Source organism: Salvia miltiorrhiza, chromosome 8 (genome assembly GCF_028751815.1).
Source record: "Salvia miltiorrhiza cultivar Shanhuang (shh) chromosome 8, IMPLAD_Smil_shh, whole genome shotgun sequence".
NCBI classification, from domain to species: Eukaryota; Viridiplantae; Streptophyta; class Magnoliopsida; order Lamiales; family Lamiaceae; genus Salvia; species Salvia miltiorrhiza.
The window spans coordinates 26291457-26317261 of NC_080394.1; the positions used below are offsets into that span (position 1 = coordinate 26291457).

At 36.4% G+C, this 25805-nt stretch overlaps 1 protein-coding gene and 1 long non-coding RNA gene across 2 annotated transcripts; both read right to left on the minus strand.

Moving 5' to 3' along the window:
• Positions 1-201: 201 nt before the first annotated feature.
• Positions 202-1913, minus strand: LOC130997310 (transcription factor MYC2). The gene is given in 2 exon segments (XM_057922588.1): positions 202-565; positions 567-1913. Coding segments are annotated over 2 exon segments (1290 nt in total). The 5' UTR covers positions 1749-1913; the 3' UTR covers positions 202-457.
• A 5803-nt stretch (positions 1914-7716) lies between these two features.
• LOC130997311 (uncharacterized) lies at positions 7717-15149 on the minus strand. Its single transcript, XR_009093042.1, has 3 exons — positions 14955-15149; positions 9445-9593; positions 7717-8087 (listed from the first exon to the last, which is right to left on the minus strand). It is a non-coding gene; the product is annotated as an uncharacterized LOC130997311 (long non-coding RNA).
• Between the last annotated feature and the right edge of the window lie 10656 nt (positions 15150-25805).

Sequence of the window (25805 nt, forward strand, 5' to 3'; positions counted from 1 at the left end):
AAAATAGAGGTCGGTAATGTAGCAAAATGGGCATATAAACAGAGCATGAAGCATGAGTAGTAGCATACTAGCATTTATCAAAACAAGAGCAGAAGCAAACAAAAGTTTGGCCCTTCCAAACATCCACCTAATATTAATTTGATTCAAAAGTTTGTGTGTATGTGTGGCCGTGATAAGGCAAACATGCATCCCCAAAAATAATTGAGAGAAGGAGATAAACTCTACATTCATTAGGTGGTCCCACGAACAATTTCCTCATTTCAGCCACACACATATACAAAGTGGAAAGAGAAGACATGGATATTTTGACGTCGGAGGAAAGGAACATAGGCGTTATTACGAGCTAGGAATGTCTAATCTCTAGTTTTGGTTTCCTTTTCCGGGTGGACACAGAATGCAACTAATCTAATAATCCCATAATATTAATATAATTGATGATAATCGGATGGATGCCTCATCAGTGGTCTATTAATCTTGTAAGAATGGCGTTTTTCAAAGCATGCTCGCATCTCAATCCCTCGGGGACCTTGATCACCACGTCCTGCAGCATCAGCTCGTTCACAGCACGACATGCTCGCGTGGTGCAGCGGCAGCTCCAGCTCCCGGATGGCGCTCATCAGCCGCGCCGCCGGGTAATTCGACTTGTCCGACTGCACCCTGATCATCCCGTCCCCGCCCACGATCTTCACTTCCACCTCCACCGGCGACGCCGACGAGAGCACCAGCTGGTCCACGGTGGCGGTGGTGGTGGTGCTGTGGTTGTCGCCGGTCTCCGTCTTCACCGGCTTCGCGTGTGGCTGCTGCTGCTCCAGCTCCTCCACTTTAGATCTCAGCTCCTTGATATAGGACACGGCGTCCGACAGCAGGGAGGCCTTGTCCATCCTCGACACGTTGGGGACCACCGACCGCAGCGCGTAGAAGCGGTGGTTGAGCTTCTCCCGTCGCTGCCTCTCGGCCTCCACGTGGTTGAGCGGCGCGTCGCGGCCGAGGTTGGGCTTCCGGCCCCTCTTCTTGGGGGCTCTCTTGGTCTCCATGGGCTCGGCGAACAAGTCGGAGTCGGAGTGGTCGAGGAAGTCGAGGTGGAGCTTGGGCGCGGGGGCGTCTTGGAAGGTGGCGGTGGGTTGGGGATCGAAGAGAGACTTGGCCTGCTGCACTAAATTCCAATTCTCGGCGACGATGAGGTCGGATCCGAGCTCCAGCACGCCGTCGAATGTGGGGATGCACACCATGGTCTGCATCCCGTGGATCTGCGCCTCTTTAGCGCGGTGACAGTTGTAGAATCTGAGCTGATTGGCGCCGGTGAGCCAGACGAGGGATCCGGAGTTGAAGGCCTTGCCGACAACGCCGTCGCCGAGGGAGATGGACTGGGCGAGGGACATGACGTAGAACCACTCGGCGTCGGTGACCTCGCCCTCGAGGGGGTCCACGCCCTCGCCGATGAGAGCCTGGATTCCTCGCATCACCTTCTTGCGCTCCGGCTGGAGGGACCCCGAGGGGGGGTTCTTCTGCTTCGTGCCTTGGAAATGGCCGTCGGCCCAGGTGAGGACGATGCGACCCGATTCATCCTTCGAGGTCTGCCACAGAATGGCGTAGGCCCACCACTCCGCCTGCGTTTGGAGGATGTGGTGGAGCTTCTTCTGCAGGACGGCCGGCTGGGAAACGGAGGATACCAGAGACACTGCGGCCGTCGAGGTGGTGGTGGAGGAAGACGATGAAGCGGAAGCGGAGAGGATTAAGTCGTGATCCATGGCCGGTGGAGATGAGAGAGAGAGAGAGAGAGAGAGGGTTTGTTTGGGTTAATGTAGATGTAATATAGTGTAGTAGTGAAGAAAGGAACGGAGTTTTATTAGTTAATAAAAGCAGTTGAAGTTGGATGTGGTGACTGGTGAGGTTCCCCTACGAAGTAATATGGCTGCTATCCTATTTGCACCACAAACTCCTTACTTTTCTGCTATAGGACACTTCTTCGTATATACTTTTTGTGTGTACATCGAATATTATATAATATTAGTACATCGACAGCTGCACTTATTAGTATATATTTAGTAGGATTAATTGCACCCAATATCATCAACTTTGCCCGAATTTCATTTTTTTCTATAATTTTAAAAAATTTTATTTTCTATCATAAATTTAATTAATCGTTTATTTTTCCCACGATTTTTCTCCCCCTCAGATCGGAGTTGACGTGGCGCTGATGTGGCTCGCCGGCACATGCTATTATTACACTAAATATCACGAACTTTGCCCGAATTTCATTTTTCTCATAATTTTTTATTTTTTTTATTATTCACCCACGCTGCCCGGAGCTTCGGCGATTTGAATTGTGGCTTGCGATGATTTGCGGGGATAATCCGGTTATGTATTTTCGATCTTGGGGGCGGAGGACGGCGGAGCTTCGACTATTTCAGCTGATGGAAGACACATGATTGATGGGTGGCGCCCGACGCGATGGAAAACAGGCGGAGCTTCGGCTGGCGGGGCGATGCGCGATGGGAGATAGGAGGCGGTGGGTGCCGACGGCGAGATGGGTGGCGGTCGGCAAGATTGGGATGGAGGAGAAGAAGACAGCCGATTTTTAGGGCTTTTTTTTCTAATTCAAGTGATATTAGGCCTTTTTTGTGTGATTTTGTTATTTGAGTAATTTTACATTAATATATATTCCACATCAATGTTATGTGTAAATTTAAATCCACATTAGCGCCACGTCAACTTTCCGGTCACCGGAGCTAAAAATTATGAAAAAAATGAACGACTAATTCAATTTGTGATAAAAAAAATTAATTTTTTAAAATTATGGGAAAAATGAAATTCGGGCAAAGTTGGTGATATTTGGTGCAATTAACCCTAAATTTAAATTCACATCAGCGTCACGTCAACTTTCCGGTTAACAGAGCTAAAAATCGTGGGAAAAATGAACAACTAATTCAATCTACGATAAAAAATGGAATTTTTTAAAATTATGGGAAAAATGGAATTCGGGCAAAGTTGGTGATATTTGGTGCAATTAACTCATATTAGTACAATCTTATGTTTTTAAGATAAATCATTCAACGAGCATGTTAACGAGCTAATGAGTCGAGTATCTTCATGCTCAAGCTTGACTCGTGCTCATTAAATTACCGATCGAGCTTTTATCGAATCGAACGTCGAATAGCTCACGAGTAGCTTGATTCGTTTACAGCCCTATATAAAATATTCAAAAATAAAAATAGTCTAATTTTTGTGGACGTTTCAAAATGACAAAAATAAATGAGAAAGCATAAGATTATGTTTATGCTTATAATACATATCTAAATAAATTAAATAAAAGTTTCGTGAATCCCTAACTGTATTCGTGATCATAGATAAAATAAAATATTGACCGAATCGTTTTAAGTGAAGTTAACCCAATATAGCAGGACCAACTAGTAGCTAGCTAGTGCAAATTTTAATGAATCCAAAGAAAAAGAGTTTCTTAGACATGGGCCAAGCCTTTACTCACTGATTAACACCTTTATTATAATAATAATTTGGGTATTAGTTTAATTTATTAAAATAAGATTTAATTTATAATTTGGATATTAGTTTAAGCATCATGAATACACATTACATTTATATTTACTAAATGATTTTATTTCTTACACATGAATACAACGGGGTTGAATATTTCACGTATGATTGTATTTTTAATCGTTTCATGCCTCCCTTATGTATATATACTTCCTCCGTCCATCATCAATATTTCTTTTATATCATTTTAATACGTTCATAAAAAAATATTCTATTTCCATTTTTAAGCACTACCTCACAATATAATTAACTAATGTGGAATTCAAACTTCACCCTCTCATCACACATTTTTAAACATTACCCTATAATAACATTTTTAATGTGGAATCCAAACTTCACTCCCCCAATAAGGTATGTAGCATAACATTTATATATAATATATATATATATGGATGAGTTATACTGAGAATGCTATTTTTCGTGAGAAATGAGAATGATTGCATAAACCAGTATATATGGATGAGTTATACTGCACAAATTTTTTACCTTAATTTGAATTCCAAAGGGAACGAAAATTTTATCTAATTAATAAAATTTCGTTATGCAGTATTACAAGCAGCTTATGCAAATTACAAGCATTTTATCAACATATATACTGACTTATGCAATTATTCTCCATTCTCACCACATTTGTCCATTCTCATTTGATCTTCTCCCTATATGTATGTATGTATGTATGTATGTATGTATGTATGTATGTATGTATAAATGAATGAATTAAAATAAAAATTCATTTAAAATAAATAAGAATTATTTTTAGTCCTTGGATCAATGAGATCTACGATTAATTAATTTATCGCTTTGTTGAATGAATTCAACGTCCTAAGTTCGAATTTAATAGAAAATGAAAATTTTAATTTTTGAAATTTAGATATTTACACAGTTTTACATTAAATTCATATATTTTCATTAATTTATAATTTAAAAAGTGTATATAGTCTAATCCGTCCCTGTATATATAATGAATAATTTGAATGTAATTTTTGTTTTTACCAATAGAAACTAGGATTGTCATAATGGAACTAAAACCAATCAATTAATTCCAACTTTTGGTCATATATTATATATAGCTGCAGAGTCAAATGATTTGTGGTGGTTTTGTTAATTAATTTAAAATTAGTTGTGAGTAGTGTAGTTAGAGGAGGACGTTTGTATATAGGAAAATTAGAGGGGATTGTAGAGTAAAGCAAAGGACGTTGCTAATTATGTTTATGCACACGATTCCCTATTGTGAAGGACTTCAAATTTGACATTGGATACATTTAAATATTATTAGTACACATCATAAGAATAAAATAATACTCATTAATGCACACTTTTATGGAGTTGGTTTCTAGATTGTTATAGCAATTTGAGAAAATTCAGAAGAAGTTTTGAATTAATATCAATACCCTTAATTGATGTTAATGCCTTGCTCGTGATCTTAATTATTGATATTCACACATATGAAAACATGAATTTTGTGTGTGCAGATGATTGCTGATTGAGTGAGGCTCGACGATCAACTTATGGACTAGCCAATTAGCCTGCTGATACTTATCCATATTAATTATACATACATCTCAACATTGGCTATGTCACCTCCGAAATTTGAAGATGTTGCGTATCAACGAGAGCAAACCCTTCGGAGGATCGAGCATTCAAATTCAAAGATACGACATTTAATGAAGATCCTACATTTTCAACAGAAAGGACAAGAAGGTACAAGGAATAATGCTATACGTCCATATTATTGGAACCATATTTTGATATATGATTCATGTGCCCGTGACCAATTTCGGATACGAAATGAATACATACAAAAATCACGTGCCTATTACAAGAGAACAATCTTACTTGCAAATCCGACGATGAGCGACTCCAGAGTGAATCTTTCGACTTGTTTCCCACGGAAAGACTTGACGTAGGGTGGCTACGAACTTCAAGTCCTTTCCACCTTCTAGGAATGGCGTCTCCCTCTACTCTCACAGATCTCTCTCTTTTTCTGCTCACATGTTAATGCTCAAGTAGTTAGGTTTAGGGTTGTCTTATTATTTATACTATCTAGGTATTAACCATACCTAAATTATAAGCCCATAAACTTAATTAAACTAAATAGAGCCCAAGAGAGAATAATTGAGAAGGGACGCCCCCTTATGGAATTACGTCTTTATTGGGCCAAGTGGGGATCTACTAGCTCGAATAAAGTTTGGCCTCCCAGTGCTTGATTTTCTTATTCAGCCCAGAATAAAATCGATACACAAGTTTTAATTTATTCCACTAAAAAATTAATACTGAATTACCTCTTTATTTTTAGGTGAGTCGGGGCTAGCATTAGACTTAATTAATCCCCATGTTTAAGATATCTAATAACCATTAATTAATTAATTCCTCTGACGATCAATTAATTAATTAATTAATCAGTCGTTTAATTATAAACGACATCTCGAGTGCTACCACTTAAACTTATTATCGTATCAGAACTAATTCCACCTGCAAGGTTTAATACGATAAACTTATCATCCTGTTATTAGCAGGACACGGATCCTTATTGCAATATAATCGCATGCCAAATAATAATTGTTATCACCCAAAATATCGAGTATATTGAGCTTCAAGAGAACTCTCACCCATGATAAATCAAAGCAATAGTCAATATATTATTCGCACCGATTAATCCAACTAAGGTTAAGACTATTTAAGTCGCCGAGATCTTGATTCTTAATTAGTCAGAATATAAGAATTCATCTCACTGTGATCATGTTCAATACACGAAGGTACTAGCATAAATAAATAGCCAAGACAAACTATTTATCCATTTATGCTACAATCTAAACTAGCAACTCGTCCATAGTTGCCTTGATTGTGAACTCAATTTATATCTCAACTTTTTTCAATTATATGATCTTCTGTGATCTACAACACACCATATAATCTATAGTATGAGATAAATTGGACTACAATAGGATTATGCAATAACAATATTTCAGATATAAGAATCATATTGAACTAATGAATCAATGTATACAAGCATAAAGTCTTTGCTTTCAGTATACAACCCTTCACATATCACAGTGTACAGATCTTCAAGATACTAGAAACGTCTCTCCTTAGACTTCAACGGGATTATTTCTCAATCCAACCACCACACCTTTGAAGACGCTCTTCTCCAACGGAACTATTCGAAGGATGGTCTATATGTACCCCAAAAGATCCAAGCGAAAAGACTACCAAAAATGTTGCGTATTTGAATTTTTAAGAGCTTACAAGTGTTCATCTTTCTACACTCAAGAACTCAGCGTATTTTTGAATAAGAGCATTTCAAGAACGTTTAAAAGCTAGAGGCAAGATCTTCAAGAAAAGTTCACTCACATATATCTTACAAACACTCCCTTATTTTTAGGCCCCAACTCTTTGTATCTTAAGCTGTAAGATGAGTACACTATCTTAATCTACGTTCTTATTGTAACAATATGCTCATAGTTAAAAAACCCCCTGTCAATATTACACCAGTTGTAAAATTTAGGTGTTAGAGTTAGAAGAAAGTAAGTTAGTAAGCTTCAAGTTAGAAGCCTGAAAACTGAAGAAAAGACTATGGTATTGCAACCGCGTAAATTGATAACAACGGTCACGATCGCGCGTAACCCGTGTAATCAGTCTAACGGAACTGACTGATCAAGTTGTTTTTGCAGCTATAAAAATAAGGAATCATTAGTGAATGAATTATCTTATGAACTAGAACCATGGATGTAGGAGAGTTATCCGAACGACGTGAAAATGAGGTTTGGTCTGATTGTCGGAGAAATCTCTGCTCTCCGAAAAGACAAATACTCTTAGAGGGAACTAAATCTCAAAGTTCTCTCTGCTCTACCTCTTGACAAGTGAAAGCTCTACACGATTGGTCATCAACGTTCACCCAACTTCAACCTATCCACGAATCAAATCTTTGCCGCTCTAAAGACCGATGAGTACGATCTCGCTAAAACAAGAGCCTAGCACGCAAAGAAAAGCATTCCTGGGGAGGAGCTCCCATCCACACCAGTTGATGACACAATTCCACTAAAAGCTGAATCCAGAAATTAACCAAGTTAGCCTGCCAAAAGAGACAATGATGACATGTCCAAAGAAGAACTCTTGGAACACATCAATCTCATGGCCAAAAGATTCTCCAAGACAGAGACCAGATTGAACAAGTATAAGAGATACTATTGAGATAATCGATATACAAGAATCACACCGACAGAAAAATCAAGGATAACAATGAAGACAAGCTAAGCACATCATAAAACAAGCATAAAGACGAAAAGTGCTACAACTATGGCAAAACGGTGCACTTCGAGGTCGACTGCCCAGAGCTCAACCACAAAGAAAGAAAATTTATAAAGGCCAAGATGGAATGAAAATATATTGACTGCATGGCCATGAATCATGATATTGAAAATGACACAGACTCAGACAACGATGGAATCAGCACAGCCAGCTCAACTAATACTCCCAGCAACAGTCAAGCCTTTGTAGCCATTGAGGAAATGCGTGACTCCCACAGCAACAATTTCCTAGTTGGACAAAAAAAACAAACTCCATGAGCCTGAGGTAACCTCTACTTTGTCAAATTCTAATTACTCACACACATAAGTTCTATTTGAGCATGATTCACAAATGGGATAAAATTATCCTTCATGGAATGAAGTGGAACAAATTATGGAAAACTGCAGAATGATATAGAAGTTGTATGAAGTATCTCAAGTAGAGGTTACTCTTCTTAATAGAAGACTTCAGTCCGCTAATTCAAAGTCAGCAGCATCTAAGCAACTTAATTTGAAGAAGGTGAATGCTCTCACTGATGAAAATATTGCTCAGGCTCTGCTGATTAAGAATCTTCAAGCTAACAAAACCCAGCTAACTGATGAGATTCATAAGCTAATGCGCCAACTTACAGTCTAAAAGAAAATTGTCTCCAATCCACTCTAAACATAATGAACAGAGCGTCAGAGCCTCATGAAAATTGGATGAAATCTAGCTAGCTCAGATGAATTCCTCAAATAAGACAATGATTGGTTTTTATCCACTAAAAAAAAACAACCCCTCTTCGAGCTGTGGCACTGTACACTCTAAAGCCTCAGATTCATGAGTCAAAACTAAAAGAAAAAGGTTTAAAATGACTTTCACCAAGGCCCTAAGATTCAACTCCTTAGGAGACCTGCTCGTAACAGGCAACCTCAAGCCCTCATCTGAGGAAACCTAAACTGACTGCACCTAATAAATGGAACAATCAACATAAGGCTGAAATGAATGGCACACACTCCAAACTCCACAATGATAGCAATAGCTACACTACTGCACCTAAAGCACCTAAGCACTCTAAGTATGAACATATTGCAAAACCTCAGTTCAATGTTAAATCTAGAATTGTCTACATTGATTTGTATGGAAGAAAAATTCGTCATGATCAGCATGCACGTGTGATCAGATAAGTTTGGATTCCCAAAGATACAACTAATGCTCAAGGACCCAATCTGAAATGGGTACTTAAGACTTTGTTTTGCAGGTTACTTTGATGGTTAGCTGAAAGATGAAATCAAAGATTCCACTAACTACAAATAACGGTACTTGGACATCGGATGTTCAACTCACATGAATGGATTCAAATATCTTCTTTCAAACGTCACAACCTAGAAATGCTCTAAGGTAACATTTGGAAATAACTCTGTTGGTTACACTAAGGGTATCGGAACTCTAATTGCTGGAAATACTCAAATTGACAATGTTAAATATGTCAAAGGATTTAAACATAACTTGTTGTCTATTGAAAAATTATGTGATGATAATTACACTGTTGAGTTTTCTAAAGATATGTGTGCTATAAATGATAGCTTTGAAAAATGAATTATTAATGGAAAACGTCTTGGTAACCTTCATATGGCATCCTAGAATGAATGCGATTCCAACATCTGCTGGTATCACAATCTGCAAACGAGATCAGTTGGACCTGAAAACGTCTTGGTAACCTCCATGTGGCATCCTGGAATGAATGCGAGTCTGACATCTGCTGGTGTCACAAACTGTAAACGAGATCAGTTGGGCCTGACATAGAAGACTCAATCATCTTAACTTCAAGACCATTAACAAGTTGGCAAAACATTCTCGCGTAGAAGGACTCCCATAAGTGAAGTACATCAAAGATCAAGTTTGTGAAACATGTCAGCAAGGAAAGCAAACCTGTGCATATTTTAAAAGCAAGACTGCTTACATCACCCAAAGTTCTATTTGGACCAATCTCTCCAATCAGTAAAATGGTAGAAAATATACTCTTATTTTAATTGTTGATTTTACTAGATTTATCTAGGTATATTTTCTACATAAGAAAGGTGAAACGCTGGAGATATTGCCAAAGCTACTGAAGAAACTCAGCACCGAGAAAAAAGTTTATGTTGTGGCAATACGTTCAGACAATCTAAATGACTTGGAAAATATGAGTTTTAAATGATTGAGACATATATATATTGTGGAGAAATAAACCTATTAATTAGTGCATATTTGGCAGGCCTTATTAATTATAAGCCTAGAAAGCTACACAATATTGGATTATCTATGCATTTGGTACCCCAAATTATTAATCAAGAGGGTTTAGAATAAATCAAGGTCTTCTCTTATTTCACTATTCGTTTTTGAAAATCAATTTCACTCTTAAGATAAATTAATCTTAATGATCGATTCAATAACTACTCATTGAATTATTTATTTTGCTTTTATTAATCAATTCATTTCCAAACATGAATATCAAAGAAGTGCTTAAAGTTGAGTTATTAGACAATTACTAAATGATTTGCAAGATGGATTTTTTGTAAATATTGAATGTAAATGAAGTTAAAAGTATAATTATTTGTGTATCAAAATAGAAATACCACAGTTATTATGTACGGACCAAAATGATTTAAAAAAAACACATTTTTCGTCACCGGCAGAGCTACATGGAAACAAGGGGTTGCAGTTGCACCAAAAAAAACTAGTGTGTGTGTGTGTATATATATATATATATATTAATAATATATCTAATTTGTTGTGACACAACATAACACTAAATAAAATCCAACACCTATAAATTCAAGTCCAACATAACATAAAATAAAACCCAACGTTTACAAATTCAAGCCCAACATAACACAAATTAAAACAAAAGAAAAGAACTTGAAGCATAACGTTGCTCGTGCTCACCGACTTAAAATAAAAAATAAAAAACAACTACATGTTTGCCGATTCCTCGATCCAAGGTACTCATTTTCCCCAATTCCTCTCCTATTTCACTATTTGGCTCCCATCTATTAACTTAAGATATTCACTATTAAACCCTAAAATTCTAAATTAATTTGATCTAATAATCAATGATGAATTAGTGATTTGATGAGTGGATACAAATTGTTGATTTTTAGTTCTAATTATATAATTTGTAAATTGTAGATCAATTGTTGAATGATTGTTTGGTCGTGTTCATTGAAAAAGATACATTTCTACAAGTTTCTGATGATTAGGTTGTCAATCGCTTCAACAAATGAAGATTCGTTGAAAAAAAATAAATAACTATGTAATTTTATTTTGGGTTAATAGCCGGAAAATACACGAACTATTTCTGGATTTGCATATTGCACATGACCTTCAAAAATAGCTCTAGAATACATCACCTTTTAATTTAATTGCAATGTGCACACGGCGGAAGTTCTGACCACTCTTATGTTTGACCCGCGATGACGTGGAAACTATTTTAAACTACATGGCATTACGCGTAATATTTTTTACACGATGGCATGCCACACGTGTAAAACGACATCGTTCGACGTTGTTGTACCATTTTAATTAAAGGCCTATCTGATTACCCAATTATAATGCCCTAAGTGATAAATTAAATTCCCTAATCTAGCAAAGTAATATAGAACGACGAAGACAAAAGGTCATCTTCCGGCAGCGAGAGCAGAGATGGATTTTGACGGTAGGAGCACGACTGAGAAACTGAAGTTGGAGAGCATGACTGAATTGAGCGCAGAGACATGGGTAATAGGTAGGTTCTTTCAGTCGGTGGAATTTGAATAACAATTTTGTTCGTGTGATTGCGCTTTTCTTCCAATAATCGATTGGATTTTTGAAAGTGTATTTATTTTAATTTTTTTTGCAGTTGGAATTTCACCCTCTTTATACATCACAGTGGAATATTTAACGAAGCACAAGGCTTTGATGCATATTCTGGGGGGTAAAAAAGTAGGATTTTCTGACCTTGATGTAGACAAGTTTGGGTTTTTTTTTTATTTGAAGGAGTTAGTCGAGGGTTTACGTTACTCAGGATGGGGTAAGTTACTATATGTGGAGCCTAAGTCATATGTCTTTAAGGTAATCAAAACTGATAAAGAGGTGATGGAGATGTTGGGCTTCCTAAGTAGTTCTATAAGATCTTTAAACATTTTTGTGGAGGGTGGGATTAGGTCAGATGTTGAGGCAGATGATGGGGAGGGTTCTGGGGCAGATGATAGGTTAGAGTCTGGGGCAAATGATGGAGAACCTCAGCCATATCTTAAAGAGCTACTCTCAAACTTACCTACTATAAATTTAAGTGGAGGGGAATATTTTCTTGAAAGGTATGATGGAGGAGTAACCAGTGACTCCGAGAGTGAATATATGCCCTCTAACGAGAAAAAAACTAATGAGGATGATGATCTTAATAGGGAAGGTGTAGAAGATGAAGAATATTTGGATGTTAGGCAAAAAAAAGAAGGAAATAGGTCCTGTTACTTGGGTTGGGGAGTTGATAGAGAAGTGTCAGCCTGAAAAATAGAAAGAAAATGTATCAGAGTATGAGGAATCTGATGAAGATGTTAATAGCAGTGAGAGTGAAGGTGAAGGGGAGATGGTTAGACCTAAGAAGAAAAAGAGTAGGTATGATCCAAAATCTGATGAGAAACAACTTGATATCAAGCTAGGGCCAAGATTTGCAGATGTGCATGAGTGTAAAGAAGCTTTAACAAGCTGGGCAATTGAAAATGGGAGATTTATTCAATTTAGGAGAGTATCAAAAGACCAGTGTGAGGCTATTTGTAAGCCTCCATGTCCATGGAGGTTTTATGCCTTTGTTGTCAAAAAAGATAAGTGTTTGATGGTTAAGTCTTTAGGTGGGGAGTGTACCTATACGAGGGCTACAAGGAACAAATTACTTAGCTCCAAATGGATAGCCAAAAAGTACCTACACAGTTAGTAGGTATTTGTAGGCATATAAATATGCTTTGGAGCCCTTAAATGGTGAGCTGTTGTGGCCACAGTGTGAGGGTGACAAAATTAAGCCTCCAATTGTGAAAAATATGCCTGGGAGACCTAAGAAGAATAGGGTTAGAGATCCTCTTGAAGTTGATCCAAAAATCCCTAAAAAGGAAGGGCCTTGTGATGACATGTGGGAACTGTGGTGAACAAGGGCATAACAACAGGAAGTGCAAGAAAAAGAAGGTTGAAAAGACTACATCTGAAAAGGGGAAAAAAGGAAGGCCAAAGAATCCTATTGCTCCAGTAGTTGACAAGGGAAAAAGGCCCATGCTTTCGAATGCAGATCAGAAGCAAATTACAATGGAGAAGGCAATTGCAATGACTGGATGTGGAATTTATATCAATGAAGGCAGTGGCAATCAATACTTTCCGGTAAGTGTCATATTAATCAACATTAATTTTGTGTAATTACAGTTTTTTATTATAACAAAAAGCTAATCAATGGATTCTTTAATGCAGACACCACTTCAAAGGGGTGTTACCCCTTAACTGATGGAGTAGCTGGTGTGACACCCAAATTTAATTAATATTTCAATGTATATTTACACGAAAAATCATGGATATAAATAAATATTTAATATAAAAATAATGAAATAAATATTTTATTTTAAAATACTTTACTAAACATAATATTTTTTAGGTAAAACTAAATTCAAAATATTTGAGCCGCCATTCGACCTTCCACGCGCCTCCAATTTTAGAAACCTAAAAATGTTAAATATGGGATGAGCATACAAATTGTAGGGGGGAATCCGACAATTACGGAAGCGACGTCGGTCACGTCTGGATCGACGGGCACTAGCAACCTGAGACCACAAATAACGTTAGAGCACTCCGAAGAGCACCGGTGGGGGTGTCGATGGAAGGGCCTCTGACGCTCAAGTCAGTGAACGGATATAAGTATTCAACGTAAATAACGTAACTGAAATGAATAAATGATAAAGGAGAAAATGACAGTAAATGAAGTATCCGGAAGATCGGTGATCCCGGAAGTTGAATTAAAGTTGATGAGCAATGTTGAACAAGGGGCGACGAGCGTCCGGGCTAGCGGGGCTAGTCGAGCGATCAGAACCCTCGAAAGTTGAGAGCGTGGAGGCAGAACGGGGGAGCACCGGATTGAGAGATCGTAAGTATAAGAATGAATGTCAATGACGGCCTCCCTCGATTGTGTTAGTGAGGTAGTATATATAGGTTATGGGCCTGCGGAGGGATGATTAGGGTTAGGGTTTGTTGGAATGTTTCTTGAAACCCTAACGGTTCCGACTTCTTCGGAGTTCACTTGCCGTAACCTTCGTTTGACCTAGTCAGCCACGTTGACTAGGTTTTCGTAAGCTTATAATTCAGTTTGTATACTTTCGTGTTGAAATGTTTACTATGGCGCTGCTGCTAGAGCAGAGGGATCGCGCCTCTGCAGGAGCAGAGAGATCATGCTGCTGCCAAAACAGAGGGATCACGCCTCTGCCAGAGCAGAGGGATCATGTCGCTGCCAGAGCAGAGGGATCGCGCCTCTGCCAGAGCAGAGGGATCATGTCGCTGCCAGAGCAGAGGGATCGCGCCTCTGCCAGAGCAGAGGGATCATGTCGCTGCCAGAGCGGAGGGATCGCGCTGGGCAGAGTCAGAGTTGCCCATTTGAGGATTTCGCTGACTCCTCTGGCAAGGATTTCGCTGATTCCTCTGGCTAGGGTTTCGATGATTCCTCTGGCGAGGACTTCGCTGATTCCTCTGGCGAGGATTTCGCTGACTCCTCTAGCGAGGATTTCGCTGACTCCTCTGGTCAGTCGGATTTTATCCACTACACAAAGCACATGGGAACATGCAATAATTGTTCATGTTAATAAAATGGTCGACACATACGCACTACACTGTAATACTGATAACTGAAATTCGCACGGTGGCATATCAAGGACTTTAATGTCCTGGACCCATTGAGCGGGCCCCTGGCGAATAGGTTGCAACCTTAACTGTAACATAAAATCACATTGTGGCATACCAAGGACGGTGAAGTCCTGGACCCATTGAGCAGGCCCCTAGCAATATAATTTAATTTACAACACATATGGCAAACACATAATATTAAAATGGACAAAGATTAACCACAGCATGTACTGAAATAAATCCCACACCTGAAATTTGAGCTTTGAGAATTAACTTGAGCAATTTAAATCAAAGTCACCGTCTTAATCGCGCTGCACTTAATTGCATAAAATAAAATAAAATAATATTATATGAAGAATAAAAATAACTTAAATATTATATACAATATTTGTGCGTGTGCTTGTGTGTATAAAAATATAGGTTTATGTGTATGTTAGTTAATTAAAAATGTCATGCCACAAGGGTATATATATGCCCGTAGCAAAATAGATGAGTCACCTATTTTAGACTTGTACGTTTGCTGATTCTTAGTTGAGTAGACTCCTAGCTTTGATTTGTTGGATGGTAAAAATCATCCACGTAGCAAAGCTAGCCTATATATTAGTATGATATTCTAATTTATTTATTTCTTATCCAATTGAACATAGCCATATATATGATATAGTATATAATATTACATTTCATTCATGTATATGTTGTATTTACGTATATACATATATATAAACACTTTAACTTTAATATTTATAATTCTTTTTAGGACACAAATATATATATATATATATATATATATATATATAGGGAATGACTAAAATAAGAGCATTTCTTAATATATAAAATAAGAATCATTTTCAGCCTTTAGATCATCAAGATCTACGGTTGATTCGCAATTCTGTTGGATGGATTTATGGTCCTGAGTTCGAATCTCAAAGGTAACAAAAATTTATTTTTCACATTTCATACCTTTATACAGCGAATTCATACGTATTCTACATAAAATTCATACATTAAAAATTGCTCTTATTTCTTATTTTAAGATGTGCTCTCACGGTAGCTCACCCCTATATATATATATATAGGGGGCGCTCCAATGAGACCCCCTAATTTTAGTGAGATCTAGGGCACGATCTGGTGCGTTTATTTTATCAATCCTATGGCTGATATTGTATATAGAGGGTGATTTTTTTTCGCAGGGCTCGAATCCTGGAGGGAGCAGAATATTTTAAATTTTGTTATTCATCAGTATATACTGCATTGTTCATCAGTATATACGGCCATGTTCATCAGTATATATGTTTTATTCATTACGAATTTTTTAATTTTTATTTTTCATCAGTATATACATCTTGTTCATTAGATATACGTTTTGTTCATTAGTATTATATGTCTTATTCATTGTATTCATGTTACACGAAAAATAGGGGATCTCGCGTGCTCCAGTGAGACCCCTTATTTTTCGTGTAACATGAGTACAATAAATAAGACATATAATACTAATGAACAAAACGTAATGAACAAGATGTATATACTGATGAAAAATAAAATTTAAAAAATTCGTAATGGATAAGACATATATACTGATGGACAGGGCCGTATATACTGATGAACAATGCAGTATATACTGATGAATAACAAAATTTAAAATATTCTGCTCCCTCCAGGATTCGAGCCCTGCGAAAAAAAATCACCCTCCAGATACAATATCAGCAATAGGATTGATAAAATAAACGCACCAGATCGTGCCCTAGATCTCACTAAAATTAGGGCGTCTCATTGGAGCGCCCCCCCCCCATATATATATATATATATATATATATATATATATATATATAGCCCAATACTTAGAATTAAAATATAATTTTTTTATAAGACTAAATTTTATTTCAAAGTCATTCTTTTAATTAGGGGCACGACTAGACTCATAAATTTGACATATAAAATATTTAGAAGTTGGAGCGCGTAGTGGTCGAATGACTTTCTCAAACATGACTTTTAAAAAAAATTAAGTAAAATGTTTTGCAGAGTCTACAGGAAAGTAGACCTGCTCTGATTCCACCTTGTGACACCAAAATTTAATTAAAATTTCAATGTATATTTACACGAAAAATCATGGATATAAATAAATATTTAATATAAAAATAATGAAATAAATATTTTATTTTAAAATACTTTACTAAACATAACATTTTTTAAGTAAAAATAAATTCAAAATATTTGAGCCGCCATTCGACCTTCCATGCGCTTCCAATTTTAGAAACCTGAAAATGTTAAATATACATTCAGTGTGGGAACATGCAATAATTATCCATGTTAATAAAATGATCAACACATACGCACTGCACTGTAATACTGATAACAGAAATTCGCACGATGGCATACCAAGGACTTTAATATCCTGGACCCATTGAGCGGGCCCCTGACGAATAGGTTGCAACTTTAACTGTAACATGAAATCGCATTGTGGCATACAAAGGACGGTGAAGTCCTGGACCCATTGAATGGGCCCCTAGCGATATAATTTAATTTATAATACATATGGCAAACACATAATATTAAAATGGACAAAGATTAACCACAACATGTACTGAAATAAATCCCACACCTCAAATTTGAGCTTTGAGAATTAACTCGAGCAATTTAAATCAAAGTCACCGTCTTAATCACGCCGCACTTAATTGCATAAAATAAAATAAAATAATATTATATGAAGAATAAAAATAACTTAAATATTATATACAATATTTGTGCGTGTGCTTGTGTGTATAAAAATATAGGTTTATGTGTATGTTAGTTAATTAAAAATGTCAAGCCACAAGGGTATATATGTACCCGTAGCAAAATAGATGAGTCACCTATTTTAGACTTGTAGGTTTGCAGATTCTTAGTTGAGTAGACTCCTAGCTTTGATTTGTTGGATGGTAAAAATCATCCACGTAGCAAAGCTAGCCTATATATTAGTATGATATTATAATTTATTTATTTCTTATCCAATTGAACATAGCCATATATATGATATAGTATATAGTATTACATTTCATTCATGTATATGTTGTAGTTACGTATATACATATATATAAACACTTTAACTTTAATATTTAATTCTTTTTAGGACACAAATATATATATATATATATATATATATATATATATATAGGGGAGGGCTAAAATAAGAACGCTTCTTAAAATATAAATTAGGAACCATTTTCAGCCCTTAGATCATCAAGATCTACGGTTGATTCATCACCTTGTTGGATAAATTCATGGTCCTGAGTTCGAATCCCAAAGGTAGCAAAAAATTATTTTTCGCAATTCATGCCTTTATACAGTTTATTCATGCGTGTTATACATAAAATTCATGCATTTTTGCTGGTTCGTAATTCTTAAAATAAGGGGGGTTTATTGAATAACCGCCCCCTATAGCCCAATACTTAGAATTAAAATATATTTTTTTTATAAGACTAAATTTTATTTCAAAGTCATTCTTTTAATTAGGGGCACGACTAGACTCATAAATTTGACATATAAAATATTTAGAAAATTAAATAACTTGAAAATTTATAAATAAAGATTGTCAAAGAGATAAATGGTTTTGGACCGTGACAGCTGGAATGACAATGGGCAGAGGTCGTGGTGGTGCACGAGGCAGACCTCGGAGAGGTGCAAGAGGCAGACCTCGTGGAGGTGGAAGTGGCCAAGGCTCGGGGAGTATTGTCACAGCCCGCCCTAACTAGGGATAGTTAGGCCGAGTGATCCACGACTAGGGATGGGGTTAAAGAAGAAGGGGAAGAAAAGGGGCGTCATTTATAGCCGTAAAACTTACTCATCTTAATAAAACTCATCATTTTTATTCATTAATACTCAATTGAAAACAGTCTATGAAAGACTGCATAAAAGTTAATTAATATCATTAATCAAGTTATACATCATATGCAACCATTCTCTTAAGACTCAAAGTATGACATAACATACTATAACATCAACAACATCTTGCAGCGGAAAGTAGCTAGACATATGTATGAAGACATATTCTAGACAGGTTAACTATTTATTAACAACCCTGGAGACTCCGCTCATTGCAGCACCATCATCACATCAGCTCAACCTGCACATTTAGAAAACATATGCAGGGCTGAGTACAAAAGCACTCAGTGGGCACGTATGCCTAGGTATAAAAATACATGCTTCAAAACTATAAATTGTCATGCCATCATAATCAGTACAGCAAGGGAGTTTTTCGCTAAAAAGGCCCAAGCTTACTAAGTTCATTTGTGATTCTTAAAGTTCGTCTGATCAGACTAAGTTCTTTTGTAATCTATCATATCTGGAACTTTGTGCCGGAGAGGTGGCCACCTCTCACGGTCACTTGACCGGCCAACCCGCTAGATGACTCACGGTCACTGGTGTACACTAGTCCTGGCAGGATAGCTATCAACTGCTCAGGACCCGAATTCGATTGCATCATTGGCAAAGCCAAAGCAGATAGATATCATACTAAAATTGAAACATTTTATGGCAAGACAATACTTGAAATAACTTTAACTCAAAGATTTTGTCATGAAATAACTTGTTTGAATGTAACATTTAAACTCATTTGATATATATGAAACTGAAATTAACAGTTAGATCATCTCATGCATTCATTCGTATAAGAGGCCTACGATACGTAGGGGATCTCTATATACGTATAGTAAAAGTAATGCCCACCTCGTTGTGTCTCTGTATCAATGAGTAACGTCACTCTCTCCCTCAAGTCGTTACTTCCCAAAAGGACCTTCATTGTTATGAAGAATTGATGAGAAGTTATAAAAGAAACCTCGATCAATAATCTAATCTCTTTTATGAAACATTAGTATCTCTAATGTTCATCTCTCTTGATTGTTAATCAATATAACAATTATTATCTCTCGTCATTACTCATTAATTATAACATCCTTATGTTATAATTAGCAGCGCTTCAATTAAAAGAAATATTTAACACATCGAAAAGTCCACTTTCTTAGCAGATCTATTCGCTCTCATCTCGTCTAATTAACCGATTAGAAAGTTAAACTTTCCATTAGGCATGTATTTGAGTCACGGGTCAACAAGAATTGACTATGCTCAAATCCTAATTTCACTAAAAATTTCGGCATGACCTATTCATATATAATGTCAACCACGAGATTTCAACGCGTGAATCTCACTACGTGAACTCGTCTCTCGACTCAAAACTTAACATCTTGACATCTTTTCAACGCAAACCAAACAATTCAAAATCATCAAAACTCTTTATCAGTAAACTATCATTTATACTCGACACCAATTGTTCGAGTGTCAGATACCAACATTTATGTGCGTTAATCATAACTCTCACAACTCACACCATTTAGTCATATCGTATCATCCATCAAAACAAATATAATCAAGTTGTTTTCTAGAAAGTTTTGCTGTTTTTGTGTCATCTTTAAAAATTCATAACAACCAACTCAATCATCATAAACTCTCATACCAATTGATCTCAAAAACTTCATGAAGTGTAGTTCACTCTAAAAATGGTAGTTAACCAAAAAGGTTAAAGGTTTTTGGAGATATTGCTCTTTTAGTGCAGGCTGTCAAAGATTGACAGTTTCTGCCAATTTTGTTTAGGCCATTAGAAACCAAGGCAAACCTTAATAAAATTCCATCAAATTTAATCATCCAAAACTAAAGGTATCCTTGAAGATTTGGTTAAAATTTCACAAGAGAAAACGTTCATATGATCTGCCAAATAAACAATGAAACTCATACACTTTTACTGTTGGACAAATATGACAGCAGAACAGGGCATTTTTGAAATAATAAACTGCTCTGTTTCAGAGGTCATAAAAATCGAAATCTTATGTTTTTAGAAAAGTATTGAAGTCTAGTTTCGTTTAAAAAAAACGGTGATGCAAAATCCTTCATAGATTAATAGATATAAACGTTTTTGTGAAGTCTACCAATAGTTGACAGATTCTGTCAAGGATTTTTCAAAATATCTTTAAAATAGCAAACATCATCCAAAAGACATGAAATTTTGCAGAAACGAAATACACATATCATAGATAAACATACTAAAATTTCAGAGCCATCAAGCAATGAAAACTCATCGAAACATAAGCTTGAAACTGCTGTAAAATTTTGACAGAATTCCAGTTTTAATTTCGTTTAACAATTATCATCCATAAATTGTAAATCAATTAGCATGCTCATGTGATATCGTAGAACACATATACGCAATAATATTCATTATGCAACGTCTCAAATTTCACGAATTTAAATAATCATACTCTAAAAATTTATACAATTTTCGTGCTTGGAAAAATACGAATTTAATATATATCGATTCTAGCATACCCCTAAGCACAAATATCAAGTCAAAACGATCAAACAAAAATCGAAAGACAAGCTAATATGTGAAAAACGGGGCTGCCCTCATGGGTTTCATAGCTACGGTTCGTTCCGTTCTTACTCCCTTCATTAAACATGCTCAACATTTACCCAAGAACAACATACTAAAATTTCACGACGATCCGACGTCGTTTCAAAATAAAGTCGAGAATCGACGTTTTTCGACGTCGACGAAAATCGAAAATAAAACCATCAAAACGTAGGTAAAGATCTTACCTACTTAGATACGTGATCGAAAAGATGATCGGCGCTCGTCTCGGTGCTCAAATCGGAGGTCAAAAGCTCCGTCCAAGCTTAAATGGAAAATGGCGTGTGTAGTGTGTGTTTTAGGTGTTGTGTGTGTGAATATGTGAGTTGTGTGTGTGGTGTGGGCTGATATAGCGTGAGTTAGTGAGGGGAAAGGGGTTTTGGGAGGTTTGGGGGTGGTTAGGGGTAGGGTAGGTTAGATATTTAGGATATTAACCCGTTAGTCGTTAAATATCTCGTATCGTCTCGTTTTAACAACTAACAACCCATACTCTTTGTTACTCGCCCTCTCAACCTCTACTCACTTTCATTGCACTCGTAATTCTATATAAATATAGAAAACGCAAGCTCGTTCTCAAAATTCTGATAAACGAGCTCGGTTCGTTTATCGAGAAATCCCGATTTACTATTCACTCGTCGTCCAAAAATAAAAACTTTCATTATTGGACTCGTATCGAAAAACTAAGAATATTTCTCGACGACGTGCACGTAAAATTTTGAAAGTCGACAAAAAGACGAAATAGCCGTATTTTACTATTCATCGTCAAAAAGTCAAAAATTTCAAAAACGTCTTAACGGACTCAGATTTCACTTCCGAGTTCATCGTTCTCATTCAAATAATTATCTCGAATTATTCAAATACTCAAACTCAACTACGGATTTAAAATCCCATATCATTCTCACATCATCGAAAGAACATCTCAACATCTTAAAAAAAATAACAAGAAAACTTCATATAACTCCTCATCTATTTACAAAGTAAATCAAACAAGGGATCTAAACCCTAATTACTCAAACTCAAGCAATTAAACACGTCATCAAAAGCCCGGGTATTACAAGTATAGTCATCGAAGGGCAAGCCACACAAGAGAATTGCAACAACTGAAACAAGCAAGAAGAATTTTAAGTTTTTGTGTTTTGGAAGTGATGTAAAAACATGCTAAGTACTATGTATATTTAGGGTTAAACAAGTTTCTAATCCCTCATTTTGTCTTAGCTTTTGAAGAACATAACAACCTATAGCTCATTTTGTAACTGTGATTATAACTTCTGTATTCTTAAAAAGATCAATGAAGGTTATAGTTTTGGCCAACTTGTGTACTCTTTCATTTCAATGAATTTCTGGAATTCATCAAAGAAAATGTGACATAACTTCAATTGCCATACTTCATTGACATCCAAAGAGTAATCTACAATTTTGAATACAGAAACAAAATGATCACCAAAATCAAAGCAAATGTGAGAGTCCTAATTCTACATTCCATTCCTTGCAACTTAACATGAACTGAACTTGGCAAATCTTCGTTCTTGACCATGGAAGCTTCAACTCCATCACCTTCAAAGCCTTCAAACCCACTGTAATTGTTCAATGCAGCATCCCTTTCATTTCTTATTTTGTTAAAACAACTCTTGTAATATGGTATGAGCTCAGGATCGATCCACTCCTAAAAACCACAGTCATTGAAATCTCTCGGTCGACATTCAATGTATCTTCTCTCCGAATTCTTCTCAGCGTGAGAAGTTTTCATAATTGCAGGGATTTTATGTAGACATCTCCTTCCATGCCATTAATCGACCTTTCCATTGACGATGAGCTTCGAGAATAACTCATGCTTCTTCGTATCAACTTGCCGCGGTTTTGCCTTCAACTCTCTTCGCCCATTTCTTCTTCCTTTACTTGCCGCGGTTTTGCCTTCAACTCGACGCCATTCGTATCAAATTTCTGGGAGAGCCGCAAGAACATGTGTATTCTGTAAGAACCCTAATTAAAATGGGGAAGACAAGTTAGATTTTAATTTTAAGTTGTAGACAAACGAAACGACGTCGTTTTGGGTGTTATAATGTAACAACAAAACGACGCGTATTCCTACATCAGAAAAACGTCCACGTCAACACCAATCAAGGTGGTGGTCAACGCTGGTGCAAATTGCAATTAAATTAAAAGGTGATATATTCTCGAACTATTTTTGAAGGTCATGTGTAATATGCAAATATGAAAATAGTTCATGTGTTTTTCAGATATTAACCCTTTTATTTTTTGTATTTTGATGTATACAACTTTAAAATTAAAAATGTTATGGAATGTACTATTTTTATAATTAAGTGTGTTTTATATGTTTATGATTATGTCAATATGTAATTATTTGGCACACCCTCGAATGCAAAATCCTGGCTTTGCCACAGCTTTTCGTGGACGGAGAGAATTATATATTTGCCCCCTCCCAATTGTTTTTAGGAGTAATAGCTCTAAAATACTTGAATTTCCACACATTTTTGGTTTCGCACATGAACTTAAAATTATTCCTTTAAATACATGAACAATTCTTTCTGATTTTTCACACAATGAATATTTTCGACGAATGAAAGTTGAGGTAGAAGTGAGAACTGTCTACGCGGCTTAAACATAAATTTTTCCAAATGATGTGGTTGGACATAAGGTAAATTCCACTAGACAAATACAAAAATATATTAACAAATCATTCGCCAAAAATATTTATCGTGTACAAAATTAGATAGAAATAAAAGTTATTGTATTTTGAGGAATAATTCATTGTGTGCACAGGGACGAAGCTTGCTGGGGATGTTCATTTATTCGTCGTCAGTTCTTCTCTAGCGGCAGCGGCACAGGGACGAGGTCGTCGACGGAGGTGTGGATGTTGGCGGTGGTGATCGTCGGCAAGGGAATCGGGGGGATAAAGCTACCATGTTCGTAGTAGGGACAAATTGATAGACGAAATAAAATACTTTTGAGTAGCAATACCCGAAAGTTTTTTATGTGAATGATAAAATAGTAAGTGTTGTCAATTTTAAATTTTTTATATTAATAAATAATTTTTATTTTTATTATTTCCAAGTGATCATTTTCAAAGTCGACTCAATCCTAAATGTACCCATGTATACCTCGTGGACTTAACGTATATCTCTTCTTTTTATTACTATATTTTTTTGAGATGAGATCCAGTGTCCCACAATTTTTTATGTGCCACTGTGTCCCATGCTATATCTATTATTTTAAAAATATTTTTTATATATTATGAATTATATTTAATTTTTATTGGGTTAAGGTGCAGATCCACCCCTAAAGTCGAAGCCCCAATAGCGTTTAATTAGCCCCTCATTCTCGATCTTGGCGCAAATACTCACCCATAGTCCAAGAAAATGGTGTAATTAAACCCAGACCTCTAACACCGTTAACGCCCTTTAAACGTTTGGGTTTAATTGCACCATCTACTTCAGGGGCGGATCTGCACTTTAACTTTTTTTTTTTTTTTTTAAATTTTGGCAATCCACCTTCGGCATCAGCTTAGCCGCCCTTGTACTCATCGGCTCCGACTTGCACCTTGTCAGCTCACACGCGCCCAATTTCTTGGTTGTCGACTGTCCACCGCCCACATGCAGCAGCGCCACCAGCTTCTTCACCGCCCTGCACAGCAACATCTCCTCCAATACCTTAACTTATTTAGTGCTTGATTATTATATATTTACTTATTTTAAATCATTATAATATTTTTTTTATAGATTATGGTTTAATTATTTATTTTTGAATAATTGGTAAAACTCTAAACGATAGTTATGATTTTATTTTTGGTTAATTTAATATTTATAAATTTATTTTAAAAGATAAAAAATAATGGATCCGGGTCAGGACTCGAAACCCTGTGGATCTTATGGATCTGGACCTGGACCTTGATTTCATTTTTTTTAGTCCAATAAATCTGGATCGAATCCGAACCTAAGTAAAAAAATACGGATTTGGATCTGAACCAAATAGGATTCGGTCCATATTCGGTCCTGGACCTGCTTGCGCCGCCGCATGTCAACGACCAAGAGATTGGGCACGTGCGAGCTGACAAGGTGCAAGTCAGAGTCGATAAGTACGGGGGCGGCTAAGCTGATACTGGAGGTGGGTTGTCAAAATTGAAAAAAAAAAAAAAAGAGTTAAGGTGCTGATCCACCCCTGAAGTAGAGGGTGCAATTAAACCCAAACGTTTAACGGACATTAACGGCGTTAGAGGTCTGGGTTTAATTGCATCATTTTCTTGGACTATGGGGGGGGGGTGTTTGCGCCAAGATCGAGAATGAGGGGATAAATGCTATAGGGGTCTCTACTTCAGGGTGGATCTACACCTTAACCCATTTTTATTTAAAAAATTATTTTTTTTTAAAAAGAATATACCATGAGTTTGAATTTATCAACTTATTATTAACTAATAAAAGTGAAATTAAATGATAAAAAATAATTATATACCCTAAATTGATGGAATAAACCCTAATTAATAATTAAAAAATTAAACTAAAACATACAAAGTTGAAATTAAAGAAAAAATATATAACAAAACACATAAAATTGAAAGTAGGACAGGAAATGGGACAAAAAGTGTGGAATCTCATTCCTATTTTTTGGGGGTGACCTATATAAACGAGAACTATGTCGTTCGCTCCGACTT